A 21,485-nucleotide genomic window follows, 5' to 3' on the forward strand; every position below is an offset into this window, starting at 1 on the left:
CAGGGCCATTGTGCCGGTTTGGTGGCGCTACTTACCTAAAATGGAGATTTATGGAGACTACCACCCATGCTCCTGTTTGGGCCTCTTGTGAATATCAACACACCTGTGGCTGGTCCGGGTGACGAGGGCTGGTGGCCCGTCCACGGGGAAGCAGGCCCAGTGCCTGGCTGCGGCGTGAGCTCAGGACTCTGATCAGATGAGTGAAGCTTCTGACGACCTGGCTCTTCAGGATCACAAAGAGGGAGGCTTCTGAGGGCAGCTGTGGCAACTCAGTGAGCTGAGTTGTTTCACACGGATGCCCACGGAGATCCAGCACTCGGCAGAAACATCCAGGTGGGGAACCTTTTTGCCACCCGCTGCCCCTGCCAGCCGAGGGCCTCCCCAAGAGAGTTATAGCTTCACGTTTTATTGTCACCATGTCACCAGCACCTGGATATTGCTGAGAGGTTCCTAGACAGTGAAATTTGCATATTGAAAGCAAATAACTAGGATTCCAAATAAAATTAGAGATATGCTCCAAGAAGTCACAGGAAAGACTTCCCACTGGCTCCAGCTGAGAGGTTTTGGCAAGAAAATATGGGGATAGAAGCGGATTCTCTTTGTGACCTCCAGCTGCTGGATTACATTTGTAACTACCAAGGAGGTGGGAATTGTAGTCCCTACCTAGCAGTTCACTCTTTTCTAGCACTTTCTTAACTCTGGGGTCTCCCTTCTGCATTCTCTGCTTTTCTTTTACTTCCCCGCATTCCCCTATGACTATGGGATTTTCTCGGTCATGCCCACATATCTCATTCATTGATTACAGCTTCCTGCCTAAGCTGCAGTCATTTTCTCTCTACCTAGTGTGTTATCGTCAATATTTATTTTAACTTCAGTTTCAGAATTTGGGACGATGCCAGGTACCTTTAAGATATAGGCCTGTTTAGCGTGTTCATGATGAAAACTGTGTTCAAGGGAAATGTTTCAACTAAGCAGTGTCATTTCTTAGGACCCATCCTTGCATATCCACAGCGGATAAGCCTATAATACAGCAGCCTGCATGGCACAGGGAGAGGGAATAGGGTTGAAGTCCAAGAGGCAGCTAGCAGGCCCTGCATTTGTTTTTTGTTTGTTTTATTTTTTATTGAAGTATAGTTGAATTACAATGTTAATTACTCCTGTACAGCAAAGTGACTCAGTTATACATGTATATATATGTATTCTTTTTCATATTCTTTTCCATTATGGTTTATCCCAGGATATTGAATATAATTCCCTGTGCTCTACAGTAGGACCTTGTTGTTTAACCATTCTATATATACCCGTTTGCATCTGCTAATCCCAAACTCCCACTGCTACCCTCTCCCACCCTCTCCCCCTTGGCAACCAGCAGTCTACTTTCTATGTCCCTGATTCTGTTTCTGTTTCATAGATAGGTTCATTTGTGTCATATTTTAGATTCCACCTACAAGTGATATCATATGTATTTGTCTTTCTGTTTCTAACTTACTTCATTTAGTATGATAATCTCTAGTTGCCTCCATGTTGCTGCAAATGGCATTATTTCCTTCTTTTCTATGGCTGAGTAGTATTCGACTGCATATATGTTCATTTGAATCACAGGTGCTTGTTACCTGGCTCTGGGGATTTATGCAAATCACTTAGGGGAAGGAAGGAAAGGCAGCCGAATTCAGTGTAATTAAGATATAATTAATAAACAAGCCTTTAAAATGAAGAAAAGCAACCCCATAAATTAAAATACATACTAACAATAACATAGTTCAGATTTCCTGCCAACCCCAGTGAGGGCAGGTTTCCCACGGGTAGGCGGGTAGGGTAGTGTCAGGTGCCCAGGACGCTGCCCGGTGTGATTTGGCGTGAACCCGAGGTAGAGGCTACAGGGGCAGAGGGGGGCCCTCTGGAATACACTGCCTGCGTTCAACCTGGGCTCCCCTGCCTATTAGCTGTGGGGCCCTGGGAAAGGCACTTAACCTCTCTGGGCCGCCTTCCTTATCTGTAAAATAAGGATAATAATAGTAACACTTAGTATACAGGCTTGTTGTGGGGACTGGAAGAAATAATGCTTGTAAAGTGTCTGTCATAGTGCCTGGCACCTGGTGAGACTCAGTAAACGTTTTCAGTTGCTATGATTAGTCAGAGCATGACACAGTGCCCCCCACCCCCCAGCAGCACCCACTTGCCCACTTGCCTAGTGATGCTGTGCCCTTTGGGCATCCTGAAATACATTCTAGGTCCGGGAACTCTTATGTATCCTGAGGTTTCTTCTTTTCTTTTCCAACTTGGAAGTGTCATCATGCCCCCGCAGAGAGGCAGCGCAAGGCTTTTCCCGCTGGAGTCAAAGTGACTCATTGAAAAGGGCACGTTCTGTCCAAAGAAAGACCCATGGAAATACTCCATGATGGAGCCACCAGGACCACAGGCGGTGCTGGCATCACAGTCACCCTGGCCAAGCCTCTGTCTGCAGAGGTGCCTCCAGGGGAAGATTAGGAGCTACTCAGCCGGTGGGTGCTGGTTAATGTCCTCTGCTGCTCAGCTGGGTATAGTGGCTATAGTTCTCCCTATAAACCTATTTACCTACTGTCATTGAAGCCAGAATGACTACTGTTACCCTTAGCTTTTTTTTTTTTTTTTCTTATGAAGTAAGCTTTTTAAGAAAAAAATATCTAGAACTTTTCAGGAACTAGTCACCAAGTAAATGAGGAGATGAGCGTGCCAAGCCTGGGGCCAGCCTCCCATGGTGCTGTGTGCTTTATATGCATTGGTTTCCGTAATCTCACATCAACCCTGCGAACTATATAATATTTATTTCTTTTCAGGGAAGAAAACTAAAATTCACAGAGGTTAAGGAACTTGCCCATATCTAGAAAGTAATGCAGCCAGACTTCACCTTGAGGTCTGTCTCACTCCGGAGCCTACATTTTCTTTCTTCTTTAATAGCCACCGTTATGATGCAGGTAAATTATTTCATTACATTCTCTTTATGAAATACTAAAACACTTTAGGCAAAGCTAAAGAAGCTTTGGACTTCCCCTCCCCATCTCAGCGCCTTTCCCGGGTTTCTTCTACAACACCTCACCTGCAAAGTAGGTGTTGTAATAATAATACCTGTTTGGGAATTGTCTGGCAGTCCAGTGGTTAGGGCTCCGCACTTTCAATGCCAAGGGCGTGGGTTTGATCCCTTGTTGGGGAACTAAGATCCTGCAAGCTGCATGGCATGGCCAAGAATATTAATAATAGTAATAATAATAATAATTAACAATAACACCCATTCTATCTGCCTTACAATGAGATAATGGACAAAAAGGCATTTTATAAACTTTGCAGCCTTCTGTATATGCTCACTGCTAGTGGTAGCAGGTAGCATAATAACGTACATTATATAAGGCCATTTTGTAGAGAGTGTTGTTCAGTTTAAACCTCATTACTGAGAATTAATGGAATCTCAGGCCTCTAAAGTACTCTAGAAGGCCCAGCCCTGAGCCTCTCCTCGGAGTCTTCAGTGTGGTATTTGTAGGGCTAGGCTGCAGAGTCATGGTTCTCCAGTAGGTGTCACCCTCCACCAGGACACATCCTCTGAACCTTCTGTATCCGCTTCCTGGGTCCATTCAGCACTTAGTTGAAGTTAAAGGTGGAGTAGTGATGTGGGTGTGGAATTTAGGTTGATGAGAGCCTTGGTGCAGGTAAGTATGGGGCAGGACACTCAGGGCAGCTCAGCCTCTGCTCAAGGGAACTCACAGGTGAGCAGAGAGAGCCCAGGACGAGGACCACCCCCATCCAAGGCTCATGCAGGCTATACCCAGAGGCTGTCCATTGCAGGCGGGAACTCAAGTGACTGGCTATGTCTGGATGGGTCAGGAATGCCTTTGTAGAGAAGGTAATATTTGAGATGGGTCCTAAAATGTGAGAAAGAATCTGCCAAGCTGGGACTTGCCTGGTGGCAAAGTGGTTAAGAATCCGCCTGCCATTGCAAGGGACACAGGTTCGATCCCTGGTCCGGGAGGATCCCACATGCAGGGGAGCAACTAAGCCCATGCACCACAACTACTGAGCCTGCATTCTAGAGCCCACACACCACAACTACTGAGCCCATGTGCTGCAACTACTGAAGCCTGTGTTCCTAGAGCCCGTGCTCTGAAACAAGAGAAGCCACCTCAATGAGAAGCCCGTGTACTACAACAAAGAGTAGCCCCCATTCCCCTAGAGAAAGGCCATGTGTAACAACGAAGACCCGACGCAGCCAAAAAATAAAATAAATAAATAAATATAAATAAATAAATCTTGAAGAAAAAAAAGAATCTACCAAGCTGAGGAGAGGTGGGAAGAGTATTCCAGGAGCATCCATGGGCCAGGACCTCCACAGGAGAGGATGGGAGAAGGTGGCTAAAATGGAGGGGGATGAGGCCAGATTAGTAAGGACTTTGAGGGCCAGATGAACTGTGCAAGGGTTTGTTTGTTTCATTTTGTTTTTGTTTCCATTTGGGGTTGGCCAGTAAGGTGGAGAAGATGAATTGGACAGGTAGAGACTGGAGGCAGGGAGGCCAGTTAGGAGGCCGTCGCTTACTCTTATCCAGTACAGGAGCAATTGCTATTGGGAGGGAAGACAGAGACTGGAACCTATTTGCAAGAAAGAATTGCATGGACACAGGAACTGATTAGATGGGGTGAGAGTGGGGGTTGTCAATGGAGGAATTAGGCTGACTTTGATGTTTCTCCCTTGGTGAACTAAGTGGATATGGAAACATTAGTTAAGACAGAAAACAAGAGAAGCTGCAGATTATGAAAACAGAGGGAAAAGAAAATTTTATCTTTGGATTCCTTGAGTATGAGGTGCTTGTGGGATGGAAACCCCCAGGTGTTGACATCCAATAGAGTTGAATATAATGGCTTGGAGCCGATGAAGAAAGTACAGTCGCAGCCTGAGGGCCACAGCATTCTTACTCCTCTACCCACTGTTTCTCTTTCTGCTCAACTTATGCAAAAGAGGGTCCCCCAACCTGAGCTGGGTTTTGTGCATGTTTCAAATTGCCTCTCTGTAGAGGCACAGCTAGAAATGTCTTCCCTTAAAGACCCAAGACCACAGGATGCCTCGTGGCACAACCGCTGTGGAATGGGGAATGTGAGGCCCAGGGGAAGGTGAGGCCCCTTCTTTTCACCTCTTCTAAAGTCTGAACCTGTCGCCCCAAGAAGAGTGGCAGGAAAGGCGGGCACCCAAAGATGTTTGTATGCTGGGCGGACCTAGCAGGTGATGGGTTAGCCAAGGCAGAGAAGCCCGGGCTCTTTTAAGAAGCTGTTTGCTCCTTCCCTGTGTTTGTATGTCATGTGCATGTGTGCGTCCGTGAATATATATGCTTGCCTGTAGGTGCTTTCTTATATGCCAGGGTGCCCTCCCTCCGCCCCTCAAATGGAGCCGGAGCGGAACAGCCCTATTCCTGCCTCCTGCTGGCCTCGCCTTCACAAGAGCAGCTCCCTGGCAAAGAAGTCCAGAGGAGAGGGCAGCCCTGAGGCAGGTGCCTATCTGGAGCCATGACATGGGCCCTCACAGCCTTTGCACAGTATGTTAGCTTCCTGTGTCTGTTTTAACAAATTATCATCAACTTGGTAGCTAAAACAACAGAAATTGATTCTCTCATAGTTCTGGAGGCCGGAAGTCCGAAATCAGTATCACTGGGCCAAAATCAAGGTGTTGACGGGGCCCACTCCTTCCACAGGCTCTAGGAGAGAATCTGTTCCTTGCCTTTTGGAGTTTCTGGTGGCTGACAACATTTCTTAGCTTGTGGCCACATCACTCTAATCTCTGCCTCTTTTGTGTGTCAAAGCTCCCTCTTACAAGGATGCACAAGACCGCATCAAAGGTCTACGCAGATAATCCAGGGTCCTCTTCCCACCTCAGAATCCTTGGCTTAAACACATGTGCACAGTCTTTGCCATGTAGGACAGTATTTACAGGTTCCAGGGATTAGGACCTGATCTCTTTGGTGGTGTGTGGGGTGGGTGTGGGGTGGGGCGGGCATCATTCAGTCTACTGCAGGTAAGGTTTGGGAAAGCTCTTTAATTTGACCCTTACCACCTCTGTGGTATCCCCACTATCCCCATTTTAGCAACAAGAAAATGCCAGCTAAGATGTCAAGATCTATTGGAAGAACTTAATCATAATATTTTTATTTACTTATTTATTTATTATTATTATTGGCCATGAGGCATGGCATGTGAGATCTTAGTTCCCCGATCAAGGATCAAACCCACGGCCCCTGCATTGGAAGCACGGAATCTAAACCACTGGACCGCCAGGGAAGTCCTGGGTTCATAATATTTTTTAAACATGAAATCTATCCTTTTTTTTTTTTTTTAAAAGGAAAAATGGTGGTTGTACATTTAATCAAGCAGCATATAATCCCAAACTAATTTCTGCATCGCTTGACTCCTGCTGGTTCACCTGGCCCTGACCTCCCTTGGGTGTCCGTGTGGGAGAATGAGGATCTGGTGGCATGCTTCCCTTCTGCCTCCTACCTCATTTGGCTTCACTCTACGGATATGAGTTGGTAGCAGGGTCTATGGAAGCCCAGAATGCCAGAACCAACTAGGGCACCCTCCTGCCTTCCCTGGCTGGGGCACAGTGCAGGCAGCACTGGGCTTGCCAGGAGCAGCCCTGGGGTGGGGCAGGAGAGTTGGTGTGCAGTCCAGACTCAGGGTTAGACAGAGACCTGGGACCAGAGAGCCGTTTCCTGAAGCTGAGGGACCCTGGACTGGGCTTCGGAGCTGGGAAATAAAAATAACCACCACGACAAAAGCCCCTGACTCTCCTGTACTTCTGCTTTTATATCTTATTTATATCATCTTTTATATCAGTGTTCTCACATCCCCCTAGAAGGCAGGCAGAGGAACAGCCCCTATGTCATAGATTGAGAACTCAGCTTTGAAGGGGAGGAGATGTCCTAATCAGCCCAGCGGACCATGGGGCCAGGATGGGGGACTTACCGGCGCTGCCTCCTCAGCCCCTTGGTTTGGGTCAGAGGGTCAGGGCTGTGGATGCATCCCATCACCTGTTCATTCGAAAGGATTTTCAAAACTGGACGCTCAGTGGCAGCATGGGAAGCTCTTTTGGGCTTAGGCTGCACTGTCCTTAGTGAGGTTTCTTCTGCCCTCATTTCCTGCCAGGGTCCTCTTCCCACCTCAGGGCAAATCACTCCCCTTCTCTGGGCCTTAATTTCCTTACCCTGTAAAGCGTGGTAGGTGTAAGTGGACTCAGGTCCCTGCTGACTCCGGTGAGCAGGAAGGTTTCTTTTTACTGGTCCTCTGAGGATGTGAGGCAGCCTGTGTTGAAACCGTAGGCGTGGGCCTCCAGCCTTTTTCTGGACCGTGCATTTTCTGGAGACCCCAAAAGAGCATTTGCGGGAGCCTTTTTCCGCCACCGGCGGCATCTCCTTGCAGAGAGGAGTCTGTCTCTCGTTTCTCTTAGGCAGACTAGCCATTGAGTAAGGAGTCTGGCTTGAGAGAAAGGGGCTCTGAGCTCAGGGCAGGTATCATTTAGGAGCCAGTAGGCAGGGTTGGCTCTGGGCTTCTTTGCCGGGGGTGGGGGTGGGGGGGTGCTCGGAGTCTTCGGGGGATACCTGTCCCACTTCCTTTTATTCGTCCATCGTTTGCAGACCCCAGACTCATCTGGGCGTCCCCTCCGGATTAGCCGCAGGAGGCTAACCACTGGGTCTGAATTCCGCCTTTGTCCAGTGAAGCCAAGTGGGGAGGGGCCGAGCGGACCCCCTGCCCCCACTGGAATGTCGGCTCAGTGCGCCCCCCAGCTCTCCCTCCTTTTCAGCCGCCTCCCCCACTCACTTCCTGAGTCCCACAGATCCCACCACCCAAACGCGCACACGCGCGCACACACTCGCACACACTCACATTCACTTCCCGGCGGCCCGGCGGCCTCGCTGCGGGCTCAGCGATCCCGGCCGCGGGCCTCGGGGAGAAGTGACCTTTTGTTATTCAAATCACACCCTCGCCGCGCGCCCGGGCCGCGGGCTCCGGCCCCGGGAATCCGTCCATTGATCCCACCCCGCCCGGCGCCCCCGCACCGCCACCGCCACCGCCGCGGCTGCCCGGGCGCCTGCAGCCGATTTCGGGATTCCCCGGCCCCCGGGGGCTCCGCCGCGCCGGGCCGCCCGCCGGGCCGCGCCTCCCCCGCCCCCGGTGCGCTCTGCGGCTCGGCGCTCGGCCCCCTCCCCCTCCCCGCCTCCCCTCCCCCTCCCCTTCCTTTCTCCGGGCCAGCCTCGGTCCTGCCGCCGCCGCCGCCGCCTTCCCCGGTCCGCGGGGGCCCTGCCGGCCGCCCTCCCCGCAGCATGGCACCATCGGGGCTGAATTAGCCCGGGAGCAGCGTTCGGGGCACGCGGGATCTCCAGGGGTGGGGGGTGCCCTGCAGCCTCGGTCATGGATGTGAGCAAGATGGTAAGTGAAGAGCGGCGGCTCAGCCCTGGAGCCTCCGCGTCCCCGTCCCTCCCCCTCATCCCTCTCTCCTTCCGAGTCGGCTTGATCCATTGAAAGTTTCTGGATTGTTGATCCTGCCTGTTGGCCCTAACTCCAGGCGTGCTGGAGGAGGGAGCGGGGCCAGGATTCTGGAGGCGGCTGGCGGACACGGCTGGGCTTCCCGGTTTCCCGCCGCGCTGCCGCCAGGGCTGCCCCGGAGAGCTCGCTAGACTCCGGGGAGAGAGGGCTGTTGAGCTCGCCTCCCACGCTGGGGAACCAGCCTGGTGGAGGGAGGGCAGGGCTGCGGGGAGGGGGATCGCCCTATCTCCTCCACAGCCCCCTACTCACACACATATTTGAGGTTTATGGGAAGATTTTTGGACTGAGCCAGTGGGCTGAGGGGCTGAGGGGCACAGGTGGGTGGCCTGGGAGGGCAGTGAGGAGAAGCCAGGGCTTTAACCATCCTAGAGAGTGAGGGGGCAGGGATGGACCCCTTGGCAAAGAATCCTTGGAGGGGTGTTCTAGATTTACCACTTGTAGACCCCCAACTGCCTTGGCCCCGGGGGGCGGCAGACTCCATTGCCTCTTAAGCATCTGATTCCCTGGAGGAAGCTGATTCCTCCCCCAGGGCAGCCCTCCATTCCCCCAGGGGCACAGTAGGAGCTGAATACCTTGCTGTTCATTGATTGAGGAGCAGCCCTGGGGGTGGGGGTTGGGGTCGTGGGATGTGATTTGGGGGACTCTGAAGGGAGGGGTTCTCTGGGAGCTCTTGGAGACCTGGGGCAGGTTTGCCTAGGGGTCCCGATTGGCTCCCAATCTGAATGAAGATGTAAGGGTGTCCTTCACCAAGTGGGGAAAGCGGAGAGGGTTGGGGGGTGGAACGAATTGGGAGACTGGAATACCAAATTGTACACTCTAAATATATGCAGTTTATTGTAAAAAATAAAAAATAAGTTAAAAAAAATAAATGGGAAAATTTAACTGATTTAAAAAAAAAAAAAAAGTAAGGGTGTCCTTAAGATCACTACCACCCTGACCCTGGCTTTAGAGCCACACCCCAGCCTTACAGCCTTTGAGGGCCCGTGTGTCAGGCTGGAGAGGTACCCCATGATGGCCTGTGCTTCATGTGGGCCCCAGGGCTTCAGAGGAGAGGACCTGGGTTGGGGTGTGTCTGGGGAGAAGGGCGTCTGGATCTGCCTGTGCCTTAGGGAAGAGAAGGTACTGGAATTTCAGTTGGTCTTGTACAGAATCAGGCTGGTTTTTCCCAGAGAGCGTCCTTTTAAAGTAACCATCTCTTTGGAGAGGTCAGTAAGCTCCTGGCACTGCCAGGGCTTTGGCATTCTGTCTTGGGTGGGGGACAGTGGGATGCGGAGCAGAGGATGGTGAGTCATTCCTTCCCAGGGCAGGAGACCACGCTGAAACTGAGTGCTGCCCCTGGGGCTGGGGCCAGAGCCTGGGGTTGAGGGGCCTCGCTGGCTTTCATCTTCGTCTGAGGACACAAACCTGCCCGTGGTTGGGCAATGCCAAGAGTCTGGGCCACCATTTCCTATGTGTGTACCATGAGAGCATATTTTCTTTGGGTAACTATTAGAAATACCACTCAAAAAATCCTCTGTGCATCTGTGGGGATGGGAAGGTGCAAAACTTAGCAGCAGCCAGGCCCTTTCCTAGAGGTATCTTAGCAAGACCAGAGTCACCTGTCTAGGCTATGGGAGAGGGTGGGTGGGAGGGACAGGGAACCTGACGTTCTAGTTCAATGGCTGCCAAAGCAGGTCACCTCTGAGCTTCCTTCTGTCCCTGAGCGTAGATTCTTTCCAAAGCCCTATCTATGAGGACCAACTTACAGCTTAGGGACCTCTGTCTCTAGAGATCTGGTCCACTTCTGACACTACCACTTCCCTCCACCCATCCCCTCTTTAACTCAACAGCATTTATTTAATTCCTTTCATTTCGATAGCAAGTGCTATGCGAAGAACACAGAAACATGATGTATGGCCTCCTTGCTTCTTAGGCCCTTAGCATCTGGGTGAGGGGTCCAGAGAGATGCAGGCCAACCTAATAGCTATTAGCGCAGGCCCCTATCAGAAGGTTACAGCTCCAGAAGGCTACAGGGGTCTGCAAGGGGATGGGCTGTAGAGTCCAGAAGAAAGACAAGACCCTAGGCTGGGTCTTCAAGGCCGAGTGGAGTTGGCTTTGCTGAGAGCAGTGAGGGGCATTGCCTGTTGGAAGAGTTGCAGGAAGACAAATGGGCAGAACCCATTGGGTGAGGCTGAGGACATGTGGCTGGGACAGAGGTTTGAGATCAGAAAATGTTAAGATCGCTGGTTGGGGCCAACCAGAAAGGCCTTGAACACCAGCCAAGGAGTTCCAACCTCGGTCTGTAGGCGGTGGGTAACCTCTGGGGAATTTGGGGCACAGGAGAGGTACCTGTGTCACCTCTTTCCTCTTTTAGCTTGGGGTCCGAACAAAAGTGATATTAGATTCTCATTAATCATTGAGCAGCCAAGCTCCCAAGCCCAGAAACAATTGTTCTCAGCTCTTTGTAAAGAGCACAGACCCTGGACTGTAGCAAGAAGAACCTTACCCACCCCAGGGAATTGGCATCTGCTTCCCACTCCTGCAAAAGGCCAAAGTTACCTTCTGTTCTGACTGTGAAAGTCCCACCGCCAGTTTAAAGTCCTCGTTCTGGGGGCACTTGGCTCCAGGGTAGACCTCAAACCCAGCATCTCAGCCACATCCTTGGCAAAGCCCAGCACCAGCCTTGGGGTTTCACTTGTCACTGAATGAGGAAAAGCAGATTATACTTTATCCCTTTGAACATGTTTTTTAACCTGTTAGCCTCATGTGTAAAATGAGCCTTGAGCATCCTCATCAAGGTTGGAAATAATTCTTTAAGGCACAGGATCGAGCATAATTCCTCCATATGTACTTGCTATTATGATAATGACGGTCCCCAAAGTCTCATCTAAGATGACTCTGATTTCCCCCCTGCCCCCACACACATCCTTTATTTTCTTGATTGGCCTAAAGAGCTGAACTTAGGCTGTTTTTTGGTTGACTGCTTTGGGGACCAATTCTCCTAGGTCAAGTTATCTTTCTGAATGAAGGTACAAAAATGACTGGGGACAGTGGATTCACCAGCTGCTGTGACCCAATGAATTTTTGATGACATCAGACATCTGCCCAAGGGAGAGCTGGTTTAACCCATGGCTCAGGGGTAAAGTGCAGATGCCTTTTGGGGGTTGACGATGGGATCTGTGCCTTTACTGAATACAGAGCATGAACGCATGGTGCTGTAATTGGGGGAGCAGAGGCATTGCCATGGTTCTTAACAAAAGGTTGTATAGTTTATATAACGATTTATATTTGCATAGTGTTTTACAGTTTACAAAGCATTTTCACACCTGTTCCTGTTCACCACAACCCCATGAGAAAAGCAGGGCAGAAAGAATTAACCACATTTTACAGATAAGAAAACTGAAGTTCAGAAAAGTGAAATCCTGGAACCAGATCTGGTACCCCCAGTTCTCCACATCACCAAAATGGTGACAAAGTAAAGGGTAAGGAAAAAGATTTAGTGACCAGTTTCTAGGATGGACAGAAGCTCATCTAAAATGATGAGCTGGAAGTGGTGGCCTTTGGATCTTACATGGAGGGGGGATTAGGGCCAGTCTGTGCAGACTGCACCCCTCATCAGTCATCTACAGCTGTTTATAAAGCTTGGGTTTCTTTCTTTCTTTCTTTTTAAAATATTTATTTATTTATTTACTTACTTACTTGGCTGTGTCAAGTCAGTTGCAGTGCACGACCTTCTCTAGTTGTAGCATGAGGGCTCTCTAGTTGTGGCGTGCAGGGAGGCATGTGGGATCTTATTCCCCGACCAGGGATCGAACCTGTGTCCCCTGCATTGGAAGGCGATTCTTAACCACTGGACCACCAGGGAAGTCCCAAAAGCTCAGGGTTTCTTTATGAATCTCGGCTGCCTGCCTCAAACGTGAGACTTCTGACGCGTGGGAACCTCCAGCTTACACAGCAGGAAGATGGGAAGAGGTCAGGTAAAAAAGCAGAGAAAAGCATCTCAGGTGTTCTGAGTAAATGATGTTGATGGTGGTGCAGGAAGAAGCTTCAGGCCAGCCTGCTGTCTGCTGAGGTTTGCGTGTATTTGCTGGGCCCAGGAAAAGCGTGGTGGAGGGAAATGCCAAGCCAGAGAGACCCCGGGGTAGAATCATGCCTGGGAGTCTACCCACATTTCTCAACAGCTAATGGCTTCATGGAAAGGAAGGCTTAGTGTCTGAGCTAAATAATCAGGCAAAGCTAGACATGGACGACCAGCTTGGTGAAACCAGAGCAGTGTTTTCAGTTCTAGATCACAAAACATCGGTTTAGTGGGTTGCAACCAAGTATCTGAAAGAGTGAAACAGACTAGAAAACATACAAGTGTATTCCATATAAGAAGGTTCATGAAACTGGTTTGTGTGTACACACACACACACACACAAGCATGGACCGCCGTGGACCGGCGTCATAATGTATGCTTTTTACTGTGGTCAGAGTCAAAGAAGGTTTGAAGCCTCTGACTAGAGACTGTCCAGAGGGCGGTGAGGAGGATGTCAACCTCGTAAAATGAGTAGTTCAGCCAGTAGAAGAGAAGACAGTAGAGAGGCTGATTGACAGCTGAGGGTTGTCAGGAGGAAGAGGTAGTTTATGTACTTGGGGCGTGGGAGTGGGGGTTCTGGGAGGTGGGGTTTTGGCTGGCTAGGACCACCCCACAGCAGAGCATCCTACAGCTGAATCAACTCCCTGAAGAGGGAGCGTGCCTCCCTGGCCATTGGAGCTGCCCAGGGACCCTGGAGGAGCATGGCCTCCGAGTCCTTGCCAACCTAGACACTCTGGCTCTGCACTCAGGCTTCGGGAACAGCCCTCAGAGACCTGTGATTCCTCTGCTAAGGTGTGGCTGGCTGCAGGTGAAAGGCAGCTCCTTTTCACACTGGGGAGCAGTTCCAGAGAAGTGAGCTTTATGCAGCACCCAGCACAATTTCTCAAACGGAGCGGAGCATCACGGACCAGCCACTTTCTCCAAACAGCCTGTGAAATAAGGTCAGGGATCAGAGATGACATTGGCCTCAGCCAAGTGCCAGTGGGGAAGGAAATCTGTTATTTGCCTCTTCTTAAAATGCTTAGGATAAAAAGAGTTTTTGATTTACCATCTGACTGCTATCTCTTATTGTCACTGAACACTAGGATTTTATCCTACCCGGGTGAGGTTCCCTTCAATTCAGACACACGTTGAGTCCTCACTTCACACGCAGGCCCCTGAGGGTGGGTGTTAAGGTGTTGGAGACCCAGAGCTGAGGGTGGCTGAGTTGTCTGTTGAAAGGCTTAGAGTCAAGAGAGGGCAACAGATTTCCTTGAAATGCTTTGAGTGGGAGGACAGACATTTGTAGTTGATAGAACATTCTCACCTGGATTATCTTCTCCCTCAAAATAGCCTTGAGAAAGAAACAGAATTTAGTGTCCTACATTCAGATGCACACATAGGTTTTAAGACAGCCCAGCCCACAGATGTCCACCCCTCCCTGCCATCTTTCCCCTAATCCACTCCCTTCACCCCAAACCCCATCCCCCATGCACAGCTGGGTGATTTTCTTGAAGAGCACATCCAGGGACTGTTTCTGCTTTACCTTTGTCTCCTTTCTTGCCCAAGAGGTCCCAGTCCAAAGCCAGACAGGCACGTGGTCTGGCAGCTGCCCCTGAACCAAAGGATTTTCGCAGACAAAATTCATGTTCCCCGGGCCCCAAAAGAAATTAAGCCATTTTAAGAAAAAAAAAAAAAAATCTCCAAATCTCCTCTAGATTCCCTAAATCCTAGGGAACCTTTGATCTGGAGGTGATTGCTGTGAGCAAATAGGATGGGGGTTACAGGGTGGGAGGCATATTTGTAACTGTGAGTGGGAGCCAGCACCACCCGCTGCTCACAGAGGATCAGGAGGTAACTGCTGTGTCCTGAGACTGCCCTAGACGTTGACCAGGGGCTTTGCAGTCACAAAGGCCAGGGGCTAAATCCTGATGCCACCACTTGCCGCTCTAAGACCATGGACAGGTTAGTTGACCTTGCTGTTCATCAGCTAACTTTCTTGGATTGATTGGTATCTTCTGACTTGTGAGGGGTTGAGATGGCGTGTTTGCAGTTCTTGGCACGTGGGAGGGCCTTCATAAGCCATGGCTCTAATTATTACTATTTTTGCTCATTCACTTAGGCAACAAAATCTTGAAACTTTAGGTGAAGGAATAGAACAGTCCTTCTTTCGGGTCGACCCCTCTGCTGGGTGAGCTCAGTCTAGTAGGGCAATCAGACATGTTATGAGTAATTACAGTACATGGGATAAAATGCACAGGGGTGCATTTGAGGGGTGTGCTAGTGTGGGAGACGGTGGAATTAACTGCCTGGCACTAGACGAGGGGGCTTACTGAGAAAACTGGAGGAGGAGGGGAAGGAATTTGCCAAGAGGTTCAGGAAGGTAAGAGCATTCCAGACAGAGAAAGCCACACATGGAAAAGTGCAAGGTCGCAAGACCAGGGATGGGCTCAGGAACCACCTGCTCTTTATGCCAGAAGGTTAAGTGCGGTCTCTGTTTCTGTGAGACCAGCAGAGTTCCCAGGACATGGGGTCCAAATCTTTAAACCTCGGTGCTTTCTGAAAGAGGTGGTGTTTTTGAGTCGGCGGAACAAGCGATGTCACTGATGAAAATACGTGACGTGCAGTAGGTGCTGATTGAATGGGTGATGAAGTGATGAGAAGGCATTCCAGTTGGGAGAGTGGCTCTCTGTGCAGGCTGAGTGATGTTGAGAAGGTTTGTCAGGAGCAGGGCCAGAGGAATGAGAGAGGAGAGATGAGTGGGGGCAGGGTGTGAGGGCCCAAGTTAAAAGTGATCAACAGGTGTTGTGTAAGTGAGGCGGTCTCCGCTGAACAGTCAGACCTGAATGTGCTATTCTGGCCAAGAGGCTTACACCTCCTTCTGGTCCTAGTGCCTGGAAATGGCCCTCGCTGGTGCCAGGGTAAGCGTGGGAGCTGTACACCGTGGGTGGGGAAAGTTGTTTTGAAATGAGCATTTCATTAACTTTCTATCATGACCTCTCTTTGGAGCACTAGTTCAGCCTCATTTTCTGGGACCTAAAATAGCTTTCTTTTGCTGGATTTCTCCCAGGCTGGATTCTTAGGGAAATAGTCTTACCAAATCACTGCCTCCTTGGCCCCACTAGCTCAAAGGTCCATGTCAGCAGTTTTAGTGCTGGACGGCGATTTTCCCACAGCTGTCAGCCAGGGTCCTGCTGTCATCCTTTCTGTCCTGTACATATGTCGGCATTGTCCCCTGAGTCAGCAAACTCTGGGTTCTTTCTGTGACAACTTTCTGCCCGTGCTTTGACTTCTCGTCTCTCGAGGGGAGATGGCCATGAGTGTACTGGCCTCGGATGCTGTAATTTGGGAGGGCTGGGCTCCTGCACTTTTGGTACATTTTCATCTCACATAGCTGTAGTCATCAGCAGCTGTGGTGAGGAAACAGATAATCCACAGGAGAACATTTAACTTATGCTAGTTTTCAGAAAATATGAAATAGTGTAAAAAAAAACAACAAACCCCAAGATCAGACATATTCCCACTATCTAAAACTACTGCTGACAATTTGGTATAGATACTTATAGACTTTTTTTTTAAATAAATTTATTTATTTATTTATTTATTTATTTATTTATTTATTGGCTGCGTTGGGTCTTCATTGCTGAGCGCAGGCTTTCTCTAGTTGTGGCGAGGGGGGGCTACTCTTTGTTGCAGTACACAGGCTTCTCATTGTGGTGGCTTCTCTTGTTGCAGAGCATGGGCTGTAGGCTCGCCGGCTTCAGTAGTTGTGGCACATGGGCTCAGTAGTTGTGGCTTGCGGGCTCTAGAGCACAGGCTCAGTACTTGTGGCGCACAGGCTTAGTTGCTCCGCGGCATGTGGGATCTCCCGGACCAGGGATTGAACCTGTGTCCCCTGCATTGGCAGGCGGATTCTTAACCACTGTGCCACCAGGGAAGCCCAGTACTCATAGACTTTTTAATTTGTGCGTGGGTGTGCATACACACTAACAGACATGCACAGGTGCTAGGTTGAACCATATGAAAGGGCCATTTTTAGAGGTCAAAAATGGCCATAATGTTCATTTGATTTAATCAGATACAAGCATATACACGTAGACAAACACGCACATATTTAAACAAAATGGGACCGTGCCATAATACAGTTTTGTAAACTTGTGTTTTAGCTTTCACTCGACCTTGGATCTTGAAGAAGTTATATCAGAGTGGTCAAGGGCATGAGTCCTGGGATTCAAATTCTGTATCCACTGGTTACTCACTGGGGCAGGGGGTGGAGGCTCCAGGAGCCAGGGTTTTCCCACTTGTATTGTGGGATAATCACAGGAACCTCCCTATAAGGTTGCTGTGAGGGCAGAAGAGTTAGTGTGTATATAAAAGGCTTAGACCAATGTCTGGCGCATGGAGAGTATTCAGCAACTGTTAGCAATTCGTATTTCCAGATGAGTAGAGCCATGTATCCTTTGATTGTAATCACTCTGCTACTAATAGACAGCTGTATCCATTTTCCACCATTGAGGTGAGATCCTTAAACACATCTAAGTGTGTCTATCGAGTCATTGCTTTACAGTTTAATAACTTGGGCTTTAAGATTTGGGCTTTTCCAAATTTTTGTAATTGATGTGTTTTGGGCTGAGTCGTGCTTATGGGGAAAGTTGCTTGGACAGTTCTCTCTTCCGTTGCCCTATAAATCTGTAAGCTGGGCTCTCTGGTCCCGGCCTCCTCTTCGATTTTTCACACTCCAGCAACACTACCATTGGGCACTGGTCCCCACTTCTGTGCCAGGTGCTGGCCTCTCCCCTGAATGCCCATACAGGGCCCTTCTCTACGCTGGCTCAATGGGTCCAGGGCAGGGCTGCCATATCTGACCCGTTCAGCTCGCCCCAGGCCCTCCCTACACCCAGCATCCACCAGCCCCTCCTCCCACTGGCTGTGTACACCATGCCACCATCTTTCTCCCCACTTAGATAACTCTCTTTGAAGCCAGGACTTATGTCTTACTCATCTGTGAGTTAACTTAGTACAGCACTTGACATAGGTGCTCAGTATTTGTTTGGTGGGTGAATTTATTGAACAAATACAATCACAACTGACTAATTAATGGCAGGACTTAGAGATGGTTTGGGGAGGAGGGGGTTAATCTAGGTTATAGGGGTGGCTTGAAGCAAAGCTTTGGGGTACAGCCATGAGCCCCTGGACATGTCTGGCATGGTTGGAGCTATGCTTTATTTATTTTTATTTATTTTTTTGGCCGTGGCATCTGGGATCTTAGTCCCCTGATCAGGGATCGAACCCGTGCCCCCTGCAGTGGAAGCGCAGGGTCTTAATCACTGAGCCACCAGGGAAGTCCAGGAGCTGTGCTTTAGAAAGAGAGGTCTGGCTGTGTCATGACCACCAGGAGCTGGTAACCCAGAAACTAGCAGGATGTCAGGCCTGGGTGCCCGGTGGGGGTTCACCCTGCCTGGGCCCTTTGGGTGTCCCCCTCTACACCCCTCCACTTCTGAACCTTGTGGCTTTTTCCCTGAGGAAGGGCTCTCCTTCACCCCTTGAGAAACAGAAGTGAGAGCTTCTGGCTACTCTGCTTTCTGAGGAAGTCACATCACAGCCCTACAGCTGATGACGAAATCCACCTCCAGAATTAGCAACCACCCATCTCTCCGCTTTAGAAAACCATTTAGCAAATCCACCCCAGCTCGTTATTACTCCCTGGATCCAAGGCTGGAAATATCCATCGTGTTTCTGCCTGCCAGCTGGGACAGTTCATGGCCTCCCGAGGGTAACCAGATCCTGCCCTGCTTACTCCACTCTCTTCTCTTTGGCTCTGACCTGAGTTCCGTGAGGCCTGTACTTTGGTTGTATGTTAATAAGGACTTCAGTTCCTGGAACCTTGGGCTTGACATTGACCTGTGTGTTCTCTCAGTGGAAATGAGTCAGAATGATCCTTCACAGGACTGGAACAGATGTAGCTGGGATGGATCGGCCTGAACTTGGAGTGAGATCTTGGTTGAAATCCTGGCTCTGCTACTTACCAGCTGGGTCATCTAGCTAGTCAGACATCACAACTAGCTGAGCAAGTTGGTTAACCATTCTTAAGTCTCAGTTTTCCCCATCTAGTCAATGGAGGTAGCAGTCTCAGTGTTACTGTAAGGGTTATATGAAAGAAGGTGTGCAAATGAATCTGGGGACAATTACAGGCCAGGAGAGTTTAACTGAAATAGAAAATTAGGGCCTGAGACACAGGGAGGTAGGTGACATTTTAGTCTGTATTTTAGATAAGGAAATTGAGTTCCAAAAGTGGGGAGGGGGTGACAGGAGAGAAGGAAGGAAGATGAGAGAGGGAGTCTGAATGGGTTGGGTTTTTTTTTTCTTCTTTTTTTCCTTTTTTTTTTTTAAATTGAAGAATAGTTGATTTACATTATTGTGTTAGTTTCAGGTGTACAGCAAAGTGATTTGGTTATACATAAATGTATGTATAAATTATTTTTAAAATTCTTTTCCATTATAGTTTATTACAAGATATTGAGGGACTTCCCTGGCGGTCCAGTGGTTAAGACTTCACCTTCCAATGCAGGGGGTGCGGATTCAATCCCCAGTTAGGGAGTTAAGAGCCCAGATGCCTTGCAGGCAAAAACCAAAACATAAAACAGAAGCAGTATAGTAACAAATTCAATAAAGACTTTAAAAATGGTCCACATAAAAAAAAATCTTGAAAAAACCCCCCATAAGGTATTGAATATAGTTCCCTGTGCTATACAGTAGGTCCTTGTTGTTTATCTATTTTATGTTTAGTAATGTGCACCTGTTAATCCCATACTCCCAATTTATCCCTCTTCCCACTTCCCCTTTGGTAACCATAAGTTTGTTTTCTATGTCTGTGAGTCAGTTTCTGTTTTGTAAATAAGTCCATTTGTACTATTTTTTAGATTCCACATATAAGTGATATTACATAATATTTGTCTTTCTTTGTCTCACTCGCTTTACTTAGTATGACAATCTCTAGGTCCATCTGTGTTGCTGCAAACAGCATTATTTCATTCTCTTTTATGGCTGAGTAATATTCCATGTACCATATCTTCTTTATCCATTCATCTGTTGATGGACACAGGTTGCTTCCATGTCTTGGCTATTATAAACAGTGCTTCTATGAACATTGGGATGCATGTATCTTTTTGAATTAGAGCTTTCATCTTTTCTGGATATATGCCCAAGAGTGGGATTGATGGATCATATAGTAACTCTATTTTTAGTTTTTTGAAGAATCTCCATTGAGCCCTTGTGGGTCACATCATTTGCAAATATTTTCTCCCAGTCCATAGGTTGTCTTTTCATTTTGTTTATGGTTTCTTTTGCTATGCAAAAGCTTATAAGTTTTTTTTAAGCTTATAAGTTTGATTAAGTCCCATTTGTTTATTTTTTATTTTATTTCTATTGCCTTAGGAGACTGATCTAAGAAAACATTGGTATATCAGAGAATGTTTTGCCAGTGTTCTCTTCTAGGAGTTTTATGGTGTCATGTCTTATATTTAAGTCTTTAAGCCATTTTGAGTTTGTTTTTGTGTATGGTGTGAGGGTGTGTTCTAACTTCATTGATTTACATGTGGCTGTCCAACTTTCTCAACACCACTTGCTGAAGAGACTGTCTTTCCTCCACTGTATATTCTTGCCTCCTTTGTCAAAGATTAATTGACCTTAGGTGTGTGGGTTTATTTCTGGGCTCTCTGTTATGTTCCATTGATCTCTATGTCTTTTTGTGCCAATACCATGCTGTTTTGATTGCTGTAGCTTTGTAGTATAGTCTGAAGTCTGGAAGGGTTATGTCTCCAGCTTTGTTCTTTTTCCTCAGGATTGCTTTGGCAATTGTGGGTCTTTTGTGGTTCCATATAAATTTTAGGATTGTTTGTTCTAATTCTGTGAAAAATGTCATGGGTAATTTGATAGGGATCCCATTAAATCTATAGATTGCTTTGGGTAGTTTGGCCAGTTTAAATATATTAATTCCTCCAATGCAAGATCATGGGATATGTTTCCATTTCCTTGAATCATCTTCAATTTCCTTTATCAGTGTTTTATAGTTCTCAGTGTATAAGTCTTTCACCTCCTTGGTTAGGTTTATTCCTAGGTATTTTATTTATTTATTTTGGGGGGGATGCTATTTTAAATGTTTTTTTGTTGTTTCTTTTTTATTTTCTGATATTTCATTGTAAGTGTAAATAAATGCAACAGAATTCTGTATATTAATCTTGTATCCTGCTACCTTGCTGAGTTCATTTATCAGTTCTAATAGTTATTGTGTGGAATCTTTAGGGTTTTTTTCTTTTTTTTAAAATAAATTTATTATTTATTGGTTGCACTGGGTCTTTGTTGCTGTGCATGGGCTTTTCTCTAGTTGCGGTGAGCAGGGCTACTCATCCTTGCAGTGCGTCGGTTTTTCATTGAGGTGGCTTCTCTTGTTACAGAGCATGGGCTCTAGGTGCACGGGCTTCAGTAGTTGTGGCATGTGGGCTTAGTAGTTGTGGCTTGCAGGCTCTAGAGTGCAGGCTCAGTAGTTGTGACACACAGGCTTAGTTGCTCCACAGCATGTGGGATCTTCCTGGCCCGGGGGTCAAACCCGTGTCCCCTGCATTGGCAGGTGGATTCTTAACCACTGTGCCATGAGGGAAGTCCCATCTTTAGGGTTTTCTACATAGAGTATCATGTTATCTGCATATAATGACAATTTTACCGCTTCCTTTTCTTTTTGGATACCTTTTATTTCTTTTCCTTGTCTGATTGCTGTGGCTCGAACTTCCATTACTATGTTGAATAGAAGTGGTGAGAGTGGGCATCCTTGTCTTGTTCCAGAATTTAGTGGGAAGCTTTTCACCATTTAGTATTATGTTGGCTGTGAGTTTGTCATAAA

At 48.1% G+C, this 21,485-nt stretch overlaps 1 protein-coding gene across 4 annotated transcripts in view; it reads left to right on the plus strand.

The window, feature by feature from the left end:
- The window catches only part of HIP1 (huntingtin interacting protein 1), a 156,746-nt gene that overhangs the window by 56,478 nt on the left and 78,783 nt on the right, over positions 1–21,485 (plus strand). Inside the window, exon 1 of one of the 4 annotated variants that reach the window (XM_057748233.1) lies at positions 2,897–2,954. The exons of 1 other annotated variant lie outside the window; for it this stretch is intronic. In XM_057748233.1, the coding sequence (XP_057604216.1) occupies positions 2,946–2,954 (9 nt within the window). In that variant the 5' untranslated portion in view covers positions 2,897–2,945. Of the gene's footprint in view, positions 1–2,896; positions 2,955–8,309; positions 8,437–21,485 lie in introns of those variants that run through there. 2 more of the 4 variants (XM_057748232.1, XM_057748234.1) reach the window with 2 other exon arrangements.

This window comes from Hippopotamus amphibius, chromosome 9 (genome assembly GCF_030028045.1).
Source record: "Hippopotamus amphibius kiboko isolate mHipAmp2 chromosome 9, mHipAmp2.hap2, whole genome shotgun sequence".
Classification (NCBI taxonomy): Eukaryota; Metazoa; Chordata; class Mammalia; order Artiodactyla; family Hippopotamidae; genus Hippopotamus; species Hippopotamus amphibius.